Raw genomic sequence first — 18,873 nt, 5'->3', positions numbered from 1 at the left:
TTGATAAATTGCTCATGTGTGCATGCTTGAATTGCATTGCATTTGGCATGCTTATGTTGTATTGCATTGCATTTTCATGTTGTGTGCTTTGCATTGTGTTTGAAAAGGGTGTCAATCCAAACACGAGGAACGAGGGACGTTTCATACTTGAAGTGATGAAACGTGCCTCAATTCTCGGTCGCCGACCCTCTTGATCATGCATGATAGAGGTTAAGGCATTTATGTGTTTTTGTGCATTCATTTGCCATTGACTTGTGCAACTCGGCCTCTTTGGCCATCATGCATCGAGATGCGTGATTGATGGCTCGAGAGCCGAGCACTACACTCCTTTGAGCTTAAGACATGATAAGGGGTGTAGTTGCACACACATTTTCTTGTAAATACACTGCCATGCCTCTGTTAGTGCTCTGTTGCAGCAAAAGGAAGAATTTGCAGGAAACAGTGGCCGATCGACTAATTAGTCTGCCGATCGGCTATAAAAGTTGGCCAATAGCCATAAGCTCTGGCCGATGGCCACCCCCCTTGGCCGATGACCTCTCAACATGTCCATGAGGTGGATTAGAAGTATTTTGGAGGTTGGCATGATTTTCAGAAGTCTAAAACAGTGCAAACAGAGGCAATACGAGGCACGGTGGTGGATTTCCGGGAGGATGCGACCGAGCATGCATCATTCATCATTCCGAGGTAGAGTTGTGGCAGCCTATTTAGTTTCTTACTTATTTGGTTTTGTAATAATTAATTAGCTAAGTTAGTTAATTAGTTGTTTTGTAATAATTAGTTTAATTAGCGTAGCTAGTTAGCTAAATTCATTCGGACCCTCTGTCGAGAGGGCACAACTATTGTAATAAGCGTGCGTGTGTGTGATGCATGTCTTCCAACCCCACGTCTTCCTCCCTTTTATTTACCAGCTTTTGATGGTTAGTTTTAGGGCATATTTCAATTCGCATACTTATGTTTGCATGTGTGCATCATTCATCTGTCTTGCATGCACCGGGCTCGGCGCATCATACAAACTGCATTGTGTTTCAATTCCTATTTGAATACATGTATCAAGTGTTGCATTCACATGACATCTTAGAATAGCCGAGCCTATCTTAGTTGCATTTTTGTATGTGTTGCATTAGCCATCTCAACACGAACAAGGATCATGCATGATTTCTAACTAGTTCTCTGTTTTGCCTCGGAGTACACTGTGAGTGTTTATGCGTTAGCATATTGCATGAGATGTATATGTTGCCATGTTAGCATGCTTGCCATGAGGCTAACTGCTTAAGTGTTTAACTACATGAATGCCTGTGGATGAAGGCTTCATTGCTTGAATTGGAACAATTCATCGAAATGTGAGTTTTAAGCCCACTTGAGAGTGGCAAAATCATGTTTTCTAAACCCACTTGAGGGTGGCAAATCCACGACTTAGCCTACTTGCGAGTAGCACCTTCAAACCATTTTCAAACAAACAAACATGAGATGTTTTGTTCTAACTTGAGTGATTTAGTCTATACTTGTATGCTGTGCGCATCATGTAGTAATGCTAGTCTAATAAACCGGAATAAGAACGCATGTGTTTTCAAAAACAACATATCATGTTAGTAAAGGCCGATCTTTGATCGGGCAAGCGGGGGTGCTCATTGCATGACCTTTCCCTCTCGTACCCAAGTTCCCGAGCTGAGGCAACTTTGGTGATAACGAACATGTGGCCTTAGGCACAAGTCAGGGTTTCCTAAATTTCCCCAAAAATAAAATATTTAGGTGGCGACTCTGTATCTGGCAAAGCAGTCCATGTTTGGCACTTCTTTATTAAAATCGATTTTCTAAAACGATTTGCCGGATTTGGACTCTTTGGTGATTTATCGGTCTCACATTGCACTTTGTGAGATTAGATTTAGAACCGTGACATGAGTCCGAACTGTAGTAGCTAAGAACAAACGATTCGCGCCCTCGCGCGCGGAGCGGAGTTCCCAGGCAGTCTACAACGACGTCGTCGGTTGAAGTCAAGACTTTCTTCAAATTGTTTCCTGCACAAGCAAAACCATGAGATCTCAAAAATGAAGCTTTATAAATATAAGAAAAATAAACGCAAAAAACTATACGGCCACCTGGTTTGCCCCTCTGTCTAGAAATAAGATTAAGGCGATCCTCGCCTTCACCGAAGTCCCAGTTACCTTGGACAACGACCATAACATCATCGACTCGCTTGCCAGAGCTGGAAAGCATAGTCACTAGTTGATGACCGGTGTCCTTAGCCCTAAGGAAATAGCATCCATGCTGACCAGAAGACTTGGCCAAGGCGTAACAATACTGAATAGCAAGTATGCCGAGGTTAATCCTAAGGCGACGGTTTAGCTCTATAATCCCCATTATGATTCTAAAAAGTTGACATTAGGTTGAGAGGGGATTAGACCCCAATGGCGAAGGACAGCCCTAAGAAATGGATGAAGCGGGAAGCGGATTCCGCCCTCTGTAATTGATAAGAGAGGGAAGACGATTGTGCTTTCATCATCCCTCTCTATGTCGAGGGTGCCGTCTGTCACAAGCGACAGATGAACGTCATTAGGGATAGAAAAATGGCGTCGAAAGCCAGAGATTCGATCCACGGAGAGGAGGTCTTTCAGATGTTTTTCCATTTCGGTCAGCCTGTAGGAGCGTACTAAACTAAAGGCAAACCAGGAAAAGGGATTCAAAGCAGAGAGGAAGAGAACTTACAAGAGACGGAGAGGACAATGAAGGATGAATGGAAGTTGCAGAGGTGAGTCGGAAGGCAATCCAAAAACTCTAAGCATCCAAAAATGTGTGTTCGAAAAGACGACAAGATTTTAAATCACAATAAATGGAAGCGTACGAAGGGGCGGGAAGTTGAAATGATAACCGGAAGGCGTGTGCTCTGACATCCGCGTTAGAATGAGGTTAGCCGCCGAATTTCGGCTCTGACTTTTTGAGTTCAAAACCAAACACTCTAGCTAACTGTCATTAATGGAGTGCTTAGGAGGCAATTGTGGGGGCCGAATATTGGGAGTCGTAAAGAGGCCGAATAATTGGACTCGGAGAGTCGAAATATATACATCGCATTCGGCCCCGTCTTGCACATTTAAATCCTGCCCTATTCGGCCAAATAGCCGGTTGACTAAGGGGCCGAGTGAAAAGCGGTTTGCAACAAAAGAAGCTGAGTAAATAGCTATACGGCGAATTAAAAGTGGGCCCAGCCCCGAGGCCCAAGAAAGAAAAGATATAAATAGAAGAACATCAGGTAGAAAGAGGTATGTGAGAATTAGTACGCTTAACGTAAAATACAAGTAATCAAGAGAGTAGATACTGACTTGACCGTCGGAGTGCTAATTCCGACACCCCCGACCGGAGTGTTCGTCCTTTTTCAGGTTACCAGCTGAGGATCTCCAGTGCCCCATTGGATCAAAAGAGTATTTCCAGAACCACTTTCCCACATTCACATACCTATGCATACACATATTATATATCTATATATATGAACAAGACAACAGATATATATATATATATATATGTATATGAACATAAATATATATTCACGCACTTGTGTATATATTAGAAATGAATGGTCGATATTAATTATTGCTTGTAATTTATAACCTTTTAATCTAATTATATTTTAAACTAATCTTTAATTATTGTTCATTTTATATTTTAATTTAATTAATTTTTGATTAATTATTAATTATATTTTATTTTTTAAAACAATTCTTAATTACATTTTATATTTTAGATCAATCTATAATTATATTTTTATTTTATTTTATTTTAATTAACATATTAACAATTTTCATTATGTAGGTCATTTGTCTTTTTACATAGTTAGTTTTGGAGGGAAACATTAATTTCCTCACCAGCACGTAAGAATTTGTCAAATCAAACGGAATAAGTAACAGTAGTGGTTTAGTCCCAAACCACAAGTGGTGTAATATTTCCAAACGATATGGGATAAATTGCAACTGGCCCAAATTATAGGGAGGTAAAGGGGATTTTGGCCATTATTTTAAAGTTATGATTTTTTATTTTTATTTATACTATTATTAAAAAAAAATGGTATCATGATATTTATTATGTCAATAAGACTACATTCACCATATTTTTACATCATGTTTTATTTACTATTTAATATTGACATACATAATGATTATTGTAATAGTATCCGTATAAGTCTCATATATATTTATATTCAACTATTAAATCATTTTGCATACTAAACAAAAAATAGTATAAAAATATGACAATTACATAATTAATTATTTTTTAAACAAATATTTTGTTGTTGATAAATCTTTTTTTTTTGAACAATTTTATATAATAATACATAATTTTTTTTTAAAAAAAATAATCAAAGTTCAGTGGGTTGCATTGAACCCACTATTTTATGCATTGCACTGCCCATCATCCATGGCCGCCTCCAATACAAAATCGTATCTTCCACTATGAATGTCATTCTCGCTAAAGCAACTCTTCTTCTTCTTCTTCTTCTTCTTCTTCTTCTTTTCATATATATATATATATATATATATTAGGTTTTGCTGGTGCATAGTGGTATGGCTATGAATATATGACAAAGGCAACAATGACAGTGATATCGTCAACTTTGCCTTCTATGCATGAATACCCTGCCTTCCTAGTTGCCTGGGCAAAAGGCGTATCAGCGTACTTGTCAAACGAATTGTACAATGCAAGGTTGGCAAGCAAACAAGCCAATTGTCGTGGACCTTTTTAGACACCATGGTTTATGATCTCTTTAATCTCACTTTCATGCAAGTTGTCAAGCAAGCCATCTGTTCCAACTACCACAATGTCGTCTTCTTCAACTTCCACTTCCAACTCCTGTTTAAAGTGTAAATTTATGAAATTTAGCATAATAAGAGATGATATAAGAGAAAGGGGAAAAACACTGATTTAAGATTTATTAATTTATGAACAAGCTTGGAATTCAATTAAGAAATATATATATATATATATACAGATCAATTCATGAACCATTGCTAAACTTGGATGGTCCTTGGTATTTCCCAATTGATATGGACAGTTGAAACTCCGTTGTTGAACCCATGAATGATATATGACTTTGCCTTGTCGAATGAGCATAAATCTACTGTCTCCAATATTAATTACACGCAGGATCTGCACAAACAAGCAATATAATAAATTATATATATATACTAAAAAGTTATGCACAAACGCAATGCATGCATAGAAATGAAAGCAATAGTGGTAGTGGCCTTAAAAATGACACTTCAAGTTCTAGTACAAGTGACAATTGAAAGTGGAGGAATTCAAAAACAAAACAAAAATTAAATTAATAAAAGTGCAAATTTAAGATACTAATTACAATTAAGCCAAAGTAAAAGTAAAAGATGAGTTGCATACATGTCCATCGAGAGTAATAATGCAAGCTGTGGATGATACTTGCGCCTTAGTGTTTGAATAAGCTTCAAACAAAACCATTTTGGGGTTCACAGCTCCCTTAGGTTGGTTGTGAAATGCAATAAGAGAGTTAGTCATGAGCTGCTGAGCATATTTGCCTGCGTCCACACCCCTCCAAGTCCAACCACCAACACCATCGGCCAAGCCAATTGTTTGCTTCTTGGTATAGATGAAGTGAGCATCATCCCCTCGTGGCTTCAACTCGTCGTCCTTAGGCAGGTATAGTGATCCTGCTTCAATTTTTAGCCTTCTTTCACTATAGAAAACACTGCCCCAAATAACAATGAAATAAAATAAAATCGTCAGTTAAATTTTCTTTTTTTGGTATTATCGTCAGTTATATTTTCAGGCTTCAAAAATTAATGCGTACTGTACGGGGAGGAAATAATTCTCCTCGTATAATCCTGTTGACCAAGTCCACGCTCCTCCGTACGACGTCGCTTTGTCACCTGAAAACACAAACGTGAGCTAGCCGGCGGGTGTGTGCCGGAAACCTCTCCGATGCCTAAGTCAGAAAACTTGACAAGTAGACAAAGCTCTAAGTTCTCAGAAAGATTGTGTTCAATTACCTCCTCCAAGGTGATGCTTGTGAGCTTTTATAAGTTTCCCGTGGCACAATCCTAGTAGGACTTGTATTTCTCCATGCAGAGTCATCCTAGGATTCATTCTCCTAAGGATAATGCTTATCCTTTCACACCCTCCCCCACTGCTTAAACCAAGTGGGATGGTTCTCTTTATGGCCGAACTTCTATTTGACCGAAGTAAAAATGGCTATGCCGAGCCACCAAGTAGGCCGTACTAACAGTTGTTCGGTTCTTCTTCATGCTATCATATCTCGGTTCTCTCATACCTGAACCGTGGTATGTTCGGACCGAACCACTGACTCGACCGGCATAACTCTCAAACCGGTATGCCTCTAAGGCCGGTCTAACTCCAAGTTGCTCCCAAAACCGAAGTACTTTACAATCCTCTAGCCGAAGTAACTCTATTACTTCGTAAGCCGAAGTAATTCCACCTCCTTTGGGCCGGAGTAACTCTGTCTCTCCTGGGCCGGAGTAACCATTACGGCCTTTTTTACTTAGTCCTTCGCTTTTCTGGGCCTTAAAGCCCAACTCGCAGCTCGGCCCAGTTTTTCCCAAAAATTACCCTCTCAATTGCCCCTTAATTCCATCTGTGCAACATGATTGGGATTACCAGCCTTCTGGCCGAGCTAAAGTTTGTTACGCTTTTTCAGCCGAGCTAAAAAACCCTTTAGCCTTTCCAGCCGAGCTAAAAACCCTTTAGCCTTTCCAGCCGAGCTAAGTTTACCTCGGGTATCAGTATGTCCGGTCAAAACGTCTCTTCAATCACAGCGACTGTAACGCTTCCAATTCCAGTGACACGTGGCAAGCTCTGATAAGCTGTGGCCAACTGTCACGCCGTCCTTCAGAATTTTTGTACTGTTCCCGCTTCTTTTTGCCGCCTTTTTCTCTCTCCCTTTTACACAAAACAGCCCTTTCGATTCTGGAATCATTTACTCCATTGTTTTCATCTTCTTTCTGTATCTCTACTTCTTCCACACTCGAGCTTGTGTTGAGCTTGTGTTCTTTTCTTGCTGCCACCGTTTCCGACTCCAGTCTTCTTTCTCTCTTCTCTGGTAAGAAAATCTAACCATCTTGCGATTTTTTGTTTGTTTTACCATTCGTTTCTGTTTTGTATGCTTTTTGCAAACATTTTTCTCCATTTGTCTGTTTTGCTTTCGTACTTTTACAGTCGCACCAGTAGAACTCCATGTAGGTATAAACTATTATGTAGAAAATCAGTCTTAGATCCAAAATCACATAGTAACCGAACTAGGATCCTGTTTGCCCCCACAGGTAGATCTCTGTAGGCAAGCACCGAACTAGAACTTAAATGCTTCAGTGGGTTACCAGAGCCTGACTCACTCTAGCCGAAATAAGACCACCAAATTTTGAATATAGGAAACTAGGAACTTCGGCTATCAACCGAACTAAGCTTTTGGGGCCAAGCCGGTCTTCTTGGTTCCTAAACCGAACTCAGAAAGCCGTCCCTAGAAGCTTAACCGAAGTAACTTTATTCATTCCACAACTGATTTAGGCCTTGGGGCTAGACCAGCTTTCTTTAGTTCTTTAGGCAGAACTCAGAAAGCTGCCCCTAGACGATAAACCGGTCTAGTCTGCTCAAGACCGAGCTAACAAACCTTTTGATAAACCGAGGTAGAACCAGCCCACTAAGCCGAAGTAGGATTTGCATATCTTGCTTATAATTTGTAGCGCGGTCCAACGATCTGTGCTTAACCCCTTTGTTTTCTACCTTGCAGACTTAGGTTGCCCAGGCATTCCTGCGTGTGCTCAACCGAGCTACTGAGACTAACTTTTGTACCGAAATAATTTATTCATAAATTACACAACAAATGGGTAAGTATAGATATTTAGTCGAAACCCCTGGGGGCATGGCCGAATTTAGGCAAGATTACCAGATTCCTGATGATGTCCAACTGGTGTTAGCAAAGAAAGATGCTACTCCCTGGGGCAATGAAGGCTTCGTCCCATTTACCCTTCAGTCCATAATAGAAACCGGACTGCGGTTTCCCGTCCAACCACTGATTTGTGAGTTCCTTAGGCAGACTAGGTTATGCCCCACCCAGCTGTCCACCAATACATACCGTATTATCATGGGCATAGCCGCCCTAAACCACCAAACCGGTTTAAACCTTGGCCTTGCCGAAATATTCCATCAGTATTCCATCGGCTCGAAGAATGCTGGGTGGGTCTACTACCTTAGGATTCGCCGCCGCCGAGAGAAGATAATTAAGCACACACCGGATAAAGACCTTAATGATGATGACTTCTTCTGGGTCTCTGGGAATTTTGAGGATTTTCAAGCTCAAATTCCTGGCCGACCTATAAATTGGAAAATGGGAGAGCCTGGTAATTTTACTTCGGTCTTCTGTTTTGTGTGTTATCTCGGTTGTTTAGTATATTAGCCGAACTAACACTTCTCTTTTTTTGCAGATTTCGCCCATCTCCATTCCTTGTATAGCTATCCCAACCTCGGAGTTTTGCGAGCCGCATTTCGGGTCAAAGAAAGAGGTTGGGCCAAGCTTCTAAACTTTGAGCCGACCTACCGGTATAGCGGTCGCCGCAAAGCAAAGGTAACCGATTTTCTTCTCGAGGAGGCACCGGAGCCGGACCCAACCTTGCCCGAGATAAGACTTGTCCCTCTAACAGCAGAAGAAGAGATGGCGAAAAGGAGCAGAGTTAGGGCCCTTCTCACCGAAACGACTAGGCCCGAAGTAACGCCTCCCAGTCAATCGCAGCCCGCCGTTGTCGCCCTCCCTTCCCAACAGCCATCCTCTTCCCGCCGAACCAAACGTGCCCGCACTGCCGAACCCGAACGAGTTTTGGTTGATGAAGAACCTGTCATTCAGCCGAGCTTACCATCAAGCCCTCGACCGGAGTCTTCCGACCGGACCATTAGTTGCTGGGCACCGAAGCTATCTTTCAACGACCGAGACATTCTGGAAACAGACTCGGTTGTTGCTGAGAAAGACCACCTGTTGGCCATCAACCTGGCCAAGAGTGTGTGTCTGCCTAAAGATATGGAGCATCATCACAAACAGTTAACCACCGAGCTGAAGTCTATCCGGTCAGCCACTAAATCAATGATTCTGGTAAGTAACTTCGGTCGCATTTCTGTTTTTCTACTCAACTTTTTCTTCGGCTAAATTGAGGTTGTTGCTTTGTCAGGCCATCCAGAAAAATCAAATCACCCATAGGAAGGTGCTGGAGCTGAGGAAAGTAACTAGGCAAGCAGCGGCAGAGGCAGAGGCGAAATCGGCCGAACTAGAGGAGGCCAGAAAGGAAATGGCCGAACTCCGAGGTGAGGTCGGTCGTTTGACCGGAATGGTTTGTTCGGCCGAGGCCGAAAAACAAAAGACTGCCATTGTGCTGAAGGACAAGTACTTGCGCGAGTTGTTAAAACTTGAAAGAAAGAAAGACGCCGAAATGAAGGAGAAGGCGAAGGAGGCTGAGAAACAAGGTTTCAAGAGGGCAGAGGATGCTTACGCCCAACAATGTGACGCTGCAAAGGAGCTGTTCTTCAAATGCGGCTGGAGGGCGGCAGTGGAGAAGCTCGGTCAAGATCAACAGACCGAGGTCTTCAACCCTCCAGATTATTTTATACCGAAGTCCCTGGCGGAGTACGCGGCTGCTCTGCAACAACAGTTTTTGGAAGACTCTGACTCTGATGATGCCTCTGATGAAGATACTCCGGCCGAAAATGTGGACCAGCCAGTTCGGTCGGTGCCCACTGCTGAAGACCTAACTGTTGATCCTTCCAGTGGAACCGTAGCCGAAGTGGCTCACCCTAGTGTGAATGAGCTCCCTCCAGAGACCGGTCTTCAAGTTGATGCCGATGCGGTTTTCGACGCTGAAATTGATGAACTTTTCTCTTGATTTTTTACTTTTTCTCCTTTGTAACCGAACCAGGCCCCCTTGTAATGACTTCTCTTTGAATGAAAATTTTACTTCTCTTATTCCGGTTATTGTGTGTATGCTTGCGTTTGTAATGTCTTCTATTCACTCCATGTTATTTCGGTTTTTGGTTGGTTAAACTATACTTACCAGCCAACCACTCCTTAGCCGACATAATTACTTCGGCTGAGGAGTATTAAGTGTTGGTTCAATCCAGCCAACCACTCTTCAGCCTTACACTTACTTCGGCTGAAGAGTAACAAGAGTTGGTTTATTCCAGCCAACCACTCTTCAGCCTTACACTTACTTCGGCTGAAGAGTAACAAGTGTTGGTTTATTCCAGCCAACCATTCTTCAGCCTCACACTTACTTCGGCTGAAGAGTAACAAGAGTTGGTTTATTCCAGCCAACCACTCTTCAGCCTTGCACTTACTTCGGCTGAAGAGTAACAAGTGTTGGTTTATTCCAGCCAACCACTCTTCAGCCTTGCACTTACTTCGGCTGAAGAGTAACAAGTGTTGGTTTATTCCAGCCAACCACTCTTCAGCCTTACACTTACTTCGGCTGAAGAGTAACAAGTGTTGGTTTATTCCAGCCAACCACTCTTCAGCCTTACACTTACTTCGGCTGAAGAGTAACAAGTGTTGGTTTATTCCAGCCAACCACTCTTCAGCCTTACACTTACTTCGGCTGAAGAGTAACAAGTGTTGGTTTATTCCAGCCAACAATTGAAGTTAGTTTTTTCAGCTAACTTCGAGTATTTGGTTATTCCGACCAAATGTCCTGCAGCCTGGATCCTTATACTGGGCTTAGGAAGGGTGTTGGTTTAATCCAGCCAACCTCTAAGTTTGTTTTTCCGGCTAACTTAGGATGGAATGCTTGCAATATACTCAAGTCTAGCTAACTTTTACAAAGAGTAATCTGTGCTAAAAAGAATCTCATTTTATTGAAGGAAGAGAAAATTACATAATGTTTGAAAGATAAAAGCTAAACGTAAAATATCTTGAGATTGGCCGTATTCCATGGCCTAGGGATTGCCTTGCCATCCTTGTCTTCTAGGTGGTATGCCCCTTTGCCGGCTAACCCAACCACCTTATAAGGACCTTCCCAATTTGGGCCTAACTTGCCGTCTCCTGGGACCAAGGTGTTTCCCATTACTTTGCGCAGTACCCAATCGCCAATTTTGAATTGTCTTGGATGAACCTTTTTGCTGTATTTTTTGATTAACTCTCGTTGGTATGAGGCGATGTGGACTAATGCTCTTTCTCTTCTTTCTTCTGCAAGGTTGAGTTCTAGGGCTATGGCTTCTCCATTTAAGTCTGGATCAAAATTTTCGCTTCGTATTGTGGGGAGGCCAACTTCTAGTGGGATCACTGCCTCCATTCCATAGGCTAAGGAGAATGGTGTTTCTCCAGTTGATCGCCGAGGAGTGGTGCGGTAAGCCCATAAGACGTGAGGAAGTTCATCCACCCACTTGCCTTTTGCTTTTTCCAGCCTTTTCTTTAGTCCATCCAAGACGACTTTATTTGATGCTTCAGCCTGCCCATTTGCTTGAGGATACGCCGGTGTGGAATTGTAGAACTCTATCTTGTATTCTTCACAAAAGCTTCTGAAGATTCTGCCGTCGAACTGAGTTCCATTGTCTGAGATCAGTGCTTTTGGTATGCCAAACCGAGTGATAATATTTTGCCAAACAAACTTCTTCACATCTTTTTCTTTGATTGATGCCAATGCTTCTGCTTCCACCCATTTTGTGAAGTAGTCTATTGTTGCGAGAAAGAATTTTCTGCCTCCGGGTGCTGTTGGAAGTGGTCCTACTATGTCTAAGCCCCACATTGCGAAAGGCCATGGGCTAGTTAAAGGTAGGAGTTCTCTTGCTGGTTGATGTATTTGGTGCGCGAATTTCTGGCATTTTTCACACTTCTTCACGTATTTCTCTGAGTCTGCTTGCATATATGGCCACCAATATCCTTGTGAAATAGCCCTGTAAGCGAGCGACCTTCCCCCTTGATGACTTCCACATACCCCTTCATGTATTTCGAACAGGAATGCTTCTACTTTGCTGGGATGAACGCACTTGAGGTAAGGCCCAGAGAACGACTTCTTATATAATGCCAAAGATGGAGATAGCCAAAACCGCTGCGACTTCGCCCTTATTCTGTTGGCTTCTTTTTTCTCTTCTGGTAGGATGCCGTCTTTTAGGAACAGGATGATGGGGTCCATCCAAGAGGGCCCTAATTCTGCGCAATACACTTCTTCTGCTTCGGGGTCTTCTATGCTTGGTTTTGGTAAGAAGTCGATGAGTAATGGATGAGGGATTGATGTATCTGCCATTGAGGCAAGGCCTGCTAGCTCGTCCGCTCGGCTGTTTTCCTCCCTGCCAATTTGTTATATCCTTACCACATCAAACTTCTTGATCTCCGTTCTGACTAGCTCCTGGTACTTGGCCATTCTGTCATCCTTTGCTTCGTATTCGCCAGAAATTTGGTTTACCACCAGCAGTGAGTCGCTGTACACCATTAGTTCGGTTGCTTTCATGAAGTGTGCCGACTTGAGTCCTGCGAGAAGCGCCTCATACTCTGCTTCTTTGTTGGATGCTGGGAAGCCAAGGTTGATTGCTTGCTCTATAACCAGGCCGTCTGGAGAGATGAGGACTATGCCAAGCCCTGCACCATGTCGGTTGGATGCTCCATCCACAAAGAGCTTCCACATCTCCCCAACGAATAGTTTCCAGCAGGTGGAAGGGTCAGACGATGCCGTGGGGTCGAGGATGGTGATTTCTTCAAAGTCCATATTGGCTGTCTGCCCTTCGTCCTCTGTTTGAACTGCTGGTGAGCCTTTGTTTGGCTCCTCCTTGTTGTCCTTAATGTGGTCTGCCTTTGTGCTTGATGGACTACCTTCCACTAGGGGTTGCGCTATTCCGGCGTCAACTTCCGTCCCTAGTTCGGTTGATGGACTACCTTCCACTAGGGGTTGCGCTATTCCGGCGTCAACTTCCGTCCCTAGTTCGGTTGAGTCAGTCAGGTCGACTGGGCAGATATGATGACTTCCAGGAGTAAACTCTGCGACGAAGTCTGCCAAAGATTGAGCTTTTATTGCGGTCTTGGGTTGGAACTTGATGTCGAATTGTCCCAACTCTACTGCCCATTTCAAAATTCGCCCACTGAAGTTCGCCCTTTCAAACAGAGCTTTTAGTGGAAAGGCTGTGAGGACGACTATGGTGTGGGCGTGAAAGTAGTGCGCTAATTTTCTGGATGCCATCATTAATGCTAATGCTAGTTTCTCTAATGGCAAGTACCTTGTTTCGGCTCCCAATAATGTCTTGCTGACATAAAAGATGGGCAAGTGTTGTATTCCTTCTGCACGAACCAACACCGCGCTGACTGCGTGCTGAGAGACTGCCAGGTACAAAAAGAGTTCTTCACCAGGTACTGGAGTAACAAGTAGTGGTGGGGAAGACATGTACTCCTTCAAGCTTTCCAGAGCTCGGTCGCATTCTTCATCCCACTCAAACTTAGCCTTTAAAGCTTGGAAGAATGGTCGTAGCCTGTCTGATGACCTGCTTATGAACCGGTTGAGTGCAGCCGCCATTCCAGTGAGATGCTGCACTTCTTTGACTGAGTTTGGTCTCTCCAACTCCTAGATTGCTTTGATCTGAGAGGGGTCTGCTTCTATACCTCGGTTAGTCACCAGGAAGCCCAAGAATTTGCCAGATCTAACTCCGAATGCGCATTTGGACGCGTTGAGGCGCAACTTGTGTTTCTTCAGGATCTGGAACATCTCGCCTAAGTCTTTCAGATGGTCATTCTCATCCTTGCTTTTGACCACCATGTCGTCGATGTACGCCTCCATTGTTCTGCCTAACAATGGTTCAAACATCTTGGTGACCATCCTTTGGAATGTCGCCCCTGCGTTCTTTAGGCCAAAGGGCATGACCTTGTAGCAATATAACCCCCTTGGTGTTGTGAAGGATGTGACCTCCTGGTCTGGTTCATGCATGGCGATCTGGTGGTAGCCTCTGTATGCATCCAAAAAGCTAAGTCGGTTATGTCCTGCCGTTAAGTCCACCAGTTGATCTATCCTTGGTAGAGGGAAGCTATCTTTTGGGCACGCTTTGTTGACTGTTTTGTAGTCGACGCAGACACGCCATTTACCATTCTTTTTTGGCACTACGACGGTGTTGGAGATCCATTTTGGGTAGTGCACTTCCCTTATCGCTCCTGCCTCCAACAGGTTGCCTACCTTTTCTGCCACTATTTCGGCGTGGTGGAGTGCCGATCTGCGTGTGCGTTGAATGACTGGTCTGGCGGTTGGGTGGACATTGAGTTGGTGACTGATGAAGTTTGGATCAATGCCTGGCATGTCGTAAGGTGTCCAGGCAAACACTTCGATATTAGAGGTCAAGAATTCCAAGACCTCTAATCTCTCAGCGCTGGACAATGATGAGCCAAGCAAGAAGAACTTATCCGGGTTCTTCTCATCTATTTTTACCTCCACCAAGTCTTCCACCGCTTTCTGATCAGCCTCTTTGCCGACGTCCGCGAATAGTTCATTACTCTCTGGTTCTTCCACCGAATGAACGTATCCTTTGGCAGCTCGGCTTCCATTTGCTGTGGCGAAGCACTGTTTTGACATGATCTGATCGCCATAGACTTCTTCAATTATACCGGCGTCATTGGGGAACCGCATTACCTGATGGTATGATGACGCTACCGAACGCATGGCATGCAGCCATGTTCTGCCCAGGATGATGTTGTAGGTGGAGGGGACCTTCAATACCCAGAACTCCACCTGTTTTGATACACTTCCTGCTCTGACTGGAAGGATTATTTTGCCGACAGGCCACTCTGGCATGGAGTTGAATCCAATCAGGGGAGAAACTGCAGGTGCCAAGTCTTTGTCTTGCAGCTTTAGTTGTTTGAATGTGTCGTAATACATAATCTCACATGAACTACCCTGGTCAATCAGAATCCGCTTGACGTCGAAATCCTTGACTCGGAGAGTGACAACCAGGGCATCATTATGGGGGCAGTAAATTCGTTCCAAGTCCTTATCCGAAAAGGACATGACGTTTGTTGCCTCTGTCCTTCCCTTCTTGATGGCGGGTTGGGCACTTAATACTTCCCTAAAGTGCTCAGCCTTCTTGATCGAACCTCTAAGCTCGCATACGCGCTCAGGTTCAAAAACTCCATGAATTACATTGATAATGCCTTGTGGTGGTGCATCGTTTGGCATTCTGTTGGGTTGGTCATTATGATCTTGGGGGGCCGGTTGTGCTCCTCCTTCAATGTATTCGTCCAAGTGGCCTGCTGCCACCAATTCTTCCAAATGCTGCCTCAGTGGTGTGCAATTCTCAGTTCGGTGTCCTTTTTCTTTGTGGAAGGTGCACCGAGATCTGTCGTCGTAATTCTTCTGAGCTTCCCCTAGCTTAGCTGGCCACTTGACGAATGGCTCGTCTTTTATTTCGCTCAGAATTCGATATATTGGTTTTTTGAACACCGTTGTTATGGCAGTGCGGATTCTCAACCATCTTTTGTCTGGGTCTTCTCCGTTATCTCGTCTGCCACGCCCGTTTTTGTTCTGTCTATCTACTGTATTGACCTTTGCTGAGGTCTTCTTTTCTGGTACTATGGTAGTGCTAGATTTCGCCTTTGCACGTGCGCCATCCTCTTCTACCCTGATGTGCTGATGCACTCTCTCCATCAGGGCCTCCATGGTGAGGGGTGGCGTCATGGTAATTGAATCCCTTAGTCGGTTCCCTACTGGTAGGCCTCTTTTATATTGCGCAATGGCTAGATTGGTGGGGCAGTCTCCAATCTGGTTGAATGTTTCCCAGTAGCGACTGTTGTAAGATCTGAGGGTTTCTTTCTCACCCATGTCGATGGAGAGTAACTGGTCTATCTCCACCGGTGTTTTAGTATTTGTCCAAAACCTTGTTACGAACGCTTCTGCCAATTGGGCCCAGGAGGCTATGCTGCCCTCTGGGAGTTTTTCGAACCAAGTCAGGCCTAAGTCGCCCAGACTTGATGGGAAGAGTATGTACATTAGGGCCTCGTTTCGCCTGTACACAGCCATGACTTGGCGAAAGTGGCTCAGGTGAGAATACGGATCCGTCTTTCCTTCATATGTATTGAACTTCGGCTGAAGGAAGCCTGATGGTAGGGGTGCGTTTTCGATCGCTGGGACAAACGGCGAAGTCTGTAGTCTTGCCAATGCCTTGTCCGTTGGTTCGTAGGCCGGTCGCGGTATTGGCATTCCAACCTCGACGCTTCCGTGCGTCCGAGGAGCCAACCGTTGTAAGGCCGAAACTCGGTGTGGATCCCTTGCCCTGGCATCCTCCTTGCATCGTGCTTTTTCTTCTAGCACGGTTCGTAAGTCGGATGACCTGGGTAGCTCGGTTTGTCTGGATCTGGTTTGGTGTGAATGTGAAGGCCAATACGTGCTTCCCTCAGTGTATGATCTTTCGGATCTCGTCCTCTCAGACCTAGAGTGACGAGTCCTTGAGGACAAGGAGTGAGTGTCGCCTGTCCTGAGGCTTCTGCTCTCTCCTTGGGAGGGCGTAGTATTCCTACTACGATTCTCTGAGTGGCGAGGGGGCGTCTTATGCTTGCGCCCCTCTCCTGTCGCCACATCTTTAGTCTTCATCTGGCGTTTCAAAGCCTCCATGTCCGCCGCCATCTTTCGAATTAGTTCATCTTGTTCCTTCACGCGATCTTCCAGGGCTTGAGGATCAATCCTCCTCCTTTGCCTGTCAGGACTCTGAGAGTGGCGAGGACTGCTATTCCGCCTTCCCCTGCCACTCCTCCTGGAGTTATGTTGTTGGGGCTCCAGATCTGCCATAGGAGGGACAGAGGGTAATCCTTCGCGCCTTGCGCCCCCCTCTGGAGTTAGTCCGTCGACGGCGGACTGCGGCAAGTCTTCAATGTGTGCCATTGAATGAGAAAAGGAGAAGCTTAGTCAAGAGGTTTTTGTTCTTGTCTGTTCTTCCCACAGACGGCGCCAATTGTACGGGGAGGAAATAATTCTCCTCGTATAATCCTGTTGACCAAGTCCACGCTCCTCCGTACGACGTCGCTTTGTCACCTGAAAACACAAACGTGAGCTAGCCGGCGGGTGTGTGCCGGAAACCTCTCCGATGCCTAAGTCAGAAAACTTGACAAGTAGACAAAGCTCTAAGTTCTCAGAAAGATTGTGTTCAATTACCTCCTCCAAGGTGATGCTTGTGAGCTTTTATAAGTTTCCCGTGGCACAATCCTAGTAGGACTTGTATTTCTCCATGCAGAGTCATCCTAGGATTCATTCTCCTAAGGATAATGCTTATCCTTTCACACCCTCCCCCACTGCTTAAACCAAGTGGGATGGTTCTCTTTATGGCCGAACTTCTATTTGACCGAAGTAAAAATGGCTATGCCGAGCCACCAAGTAGGCCGTACTAACAGTTGTTCGGTTCTTCTTCATGCTATCATATCTCGGTTCTCTCATACCTGAACCGTGGTATGTTCGGACCGAACCACTGACTCGACCGGCATAACTCTCAAACCGGTATGCCTCTAAGGCCGGTCTAACTCCAAGTTGCTCCCCAAACCGAAGTACTTTACAATCCTCTAGCCGAAGTAACTCTATTACTTCGTAAGCCGAAGTAATTCCACCTCCTTTGGGCCGGAGTAACTCTGTCTCTCCTGGGCCGGAGTAACCATTACGGCCTTTTTTAATTAGTCCTTCGCTTTTCTGGGCCTTAAAGCCCAACTCGCAGCTCGGCCCAGTTTTTCCCAAAAATTACCCTCTCACGTACAACAAATCTTTAATTTAAATTCCAGAATGGTTCAAGAAGGTTTTTAGACTAGTCAAATTGTTATCTATTGTTAGCAGATATTTTAATATTATAATGTGTTATTGGTTTGATTTGTTTTCTTTTCCTCCAAGTTAATCCTTTTCTTGGTGACCAAGAATCCTCCAAGCAACTTCCTATACTTTTCCTCCAAAAATTCTCCAAGTCAAGTCTCCAAGTCAAGTCTTCTTCTCCTCCAAGAATCTTGTCCACTAAGTTTCCTCTTCTCCAAGGTACTTGCCCACCAAGTTTCTTCTCCTATAAATTGAGCCTTTCATCTCTCTTATTGTAGCTCAAGTTTTTTATTTGTGAGATTATCTGGCAAATAAAAAAGGATGTATGTGTAAAGCTTTGGGTTCAACCAATTGTGCAGTATTGGTTAACCATACGACTTAGTCGGGCTGTTGTATCCTGGGGGGACAAGTCAAGGTTTTTTCTGCTGCACCGGTGTGAGGTTTTGTCTAACAGCAGAGGGCTTGAATCTCCTTAAAGAGAGCGAATTTCCCATGCCTTAGCCCTTTCAATAATTATTGTAATTTTTTTTATTTGTATTTTCTGGTGTTTTATTTGTAATTATCACCAACAATTTTAAGGAGATTCAAATAGTAAAAATTCATGGAGCCAGTACTGGAGAAGCCCAACAAGAATACCGGCGATCTCAACAAGCCCTTCCAATTCAAGGGAGCCCATTTCAAGAGATGGAAAGGTAATATGCTTTTCTACCTCAGTCTCTTCAAGGTGGCCTATATCTTGACCGAGAAAAATTCGAACAAAGTCCCTACTGAAGAGATGACCGACGAGGAGTATGCTGCTCATCTTGAAAAATTAAGAAATACAACACATATGACTATAAATGTCGATATTATCTTTTGAATTGTCTTTTAGATCAATTTTATGATTATTATGATACTACTTACACCACTGCCAAGAAAATTTGGAAAGCCTTGCAGAATAAATATGACACTGAAGAGGCAGGCGCTAAAAAATATGCTGCAAGCCGTTTTTTCCGCTATCAAATGATAGATGGAAAATCAGTGGTGGAGCAAGTTCAAGATTTTCAGATACTAGTGGCTGAAGTTAGATCTGAAGGCATCAAAATTGGAGACAATCTTGTTGTAGCAGGTATTGTTGACA

At 44.0% G+C, this 18,873-nt stretch overlaps 1 protein-coding gene across 1 annotated transcript; it reads right to left on the bottom strand.

Moving 5' to 3' along the window:
* Positions 1 to 4,725: 4,725 nt before the first annotated feature.
* Positions 4,726 to 18,555, bottom strand: LOC114296972 (putative protein phosphatase 2C 55). Its single transcript, XM_082918166.1, has 3 exons — positions 18,368 to 18,555; positions 5,380 to 5,704; positions 4,726 to 4,836 (listed from the first exon to the last, which is right to left on the bottom strand). Exons 1-3 carry the CDS (start codon positions 18,553 to 18,555, stop codon positions 4,726 to 4,728), a joined length of 624 nt encoding a protein of 207 aa, XP_082774292.1.
* Between the last annotated feature and the right edge of the window lie 318 nt (positions 18,556 to 18,873).

Source organism: Camellia sinensis, chromosome 3 (assembly GCF_055761805.1).
Source record: "Camellia sinensis isolate YWXY chromosome 3, ASM5576180v1, whole genome shotgun sequence".
NCBI classification, from domain to species: domain Eukaryota; kingdom Viridiplantae; phylum Streptophyta; class Magnoliopsida; order Ericales; family Theaceae; genus Camellia; species Camellia sinensis.
This window is presented reverse-complemented; position numbering and strand designations above follow the sequence as displayed.

What these genes read in the sequence shown, in the direction of transcription:
- LOC114296972 (XM_082918166.1), bottom strand. Translation starts at nt 18,555, where the DNA reads ATGAGCAGCATACTCCTCGTCGGTCATCTCTTCAGTAGGGACTTTGTT. An exon ending in ATTCTTGTTGGGCTTCTCCA is followed by an intron (nt 5,705 to 18,367) that starts GTACTGGCTCCA and finishes TATTTGGGGCAG; the next exon opens with TGTTTTCTATAGTGAAAGAA. An exon ending in TTATTACTCTCGATGGACAT is followed by an intron (nt 4,837 to 5,379) that starts GTATGCAACTCA and finishes CACTTTAAACAG; the next exon opens with GAGTTGGAAGTGGAAGTTGA.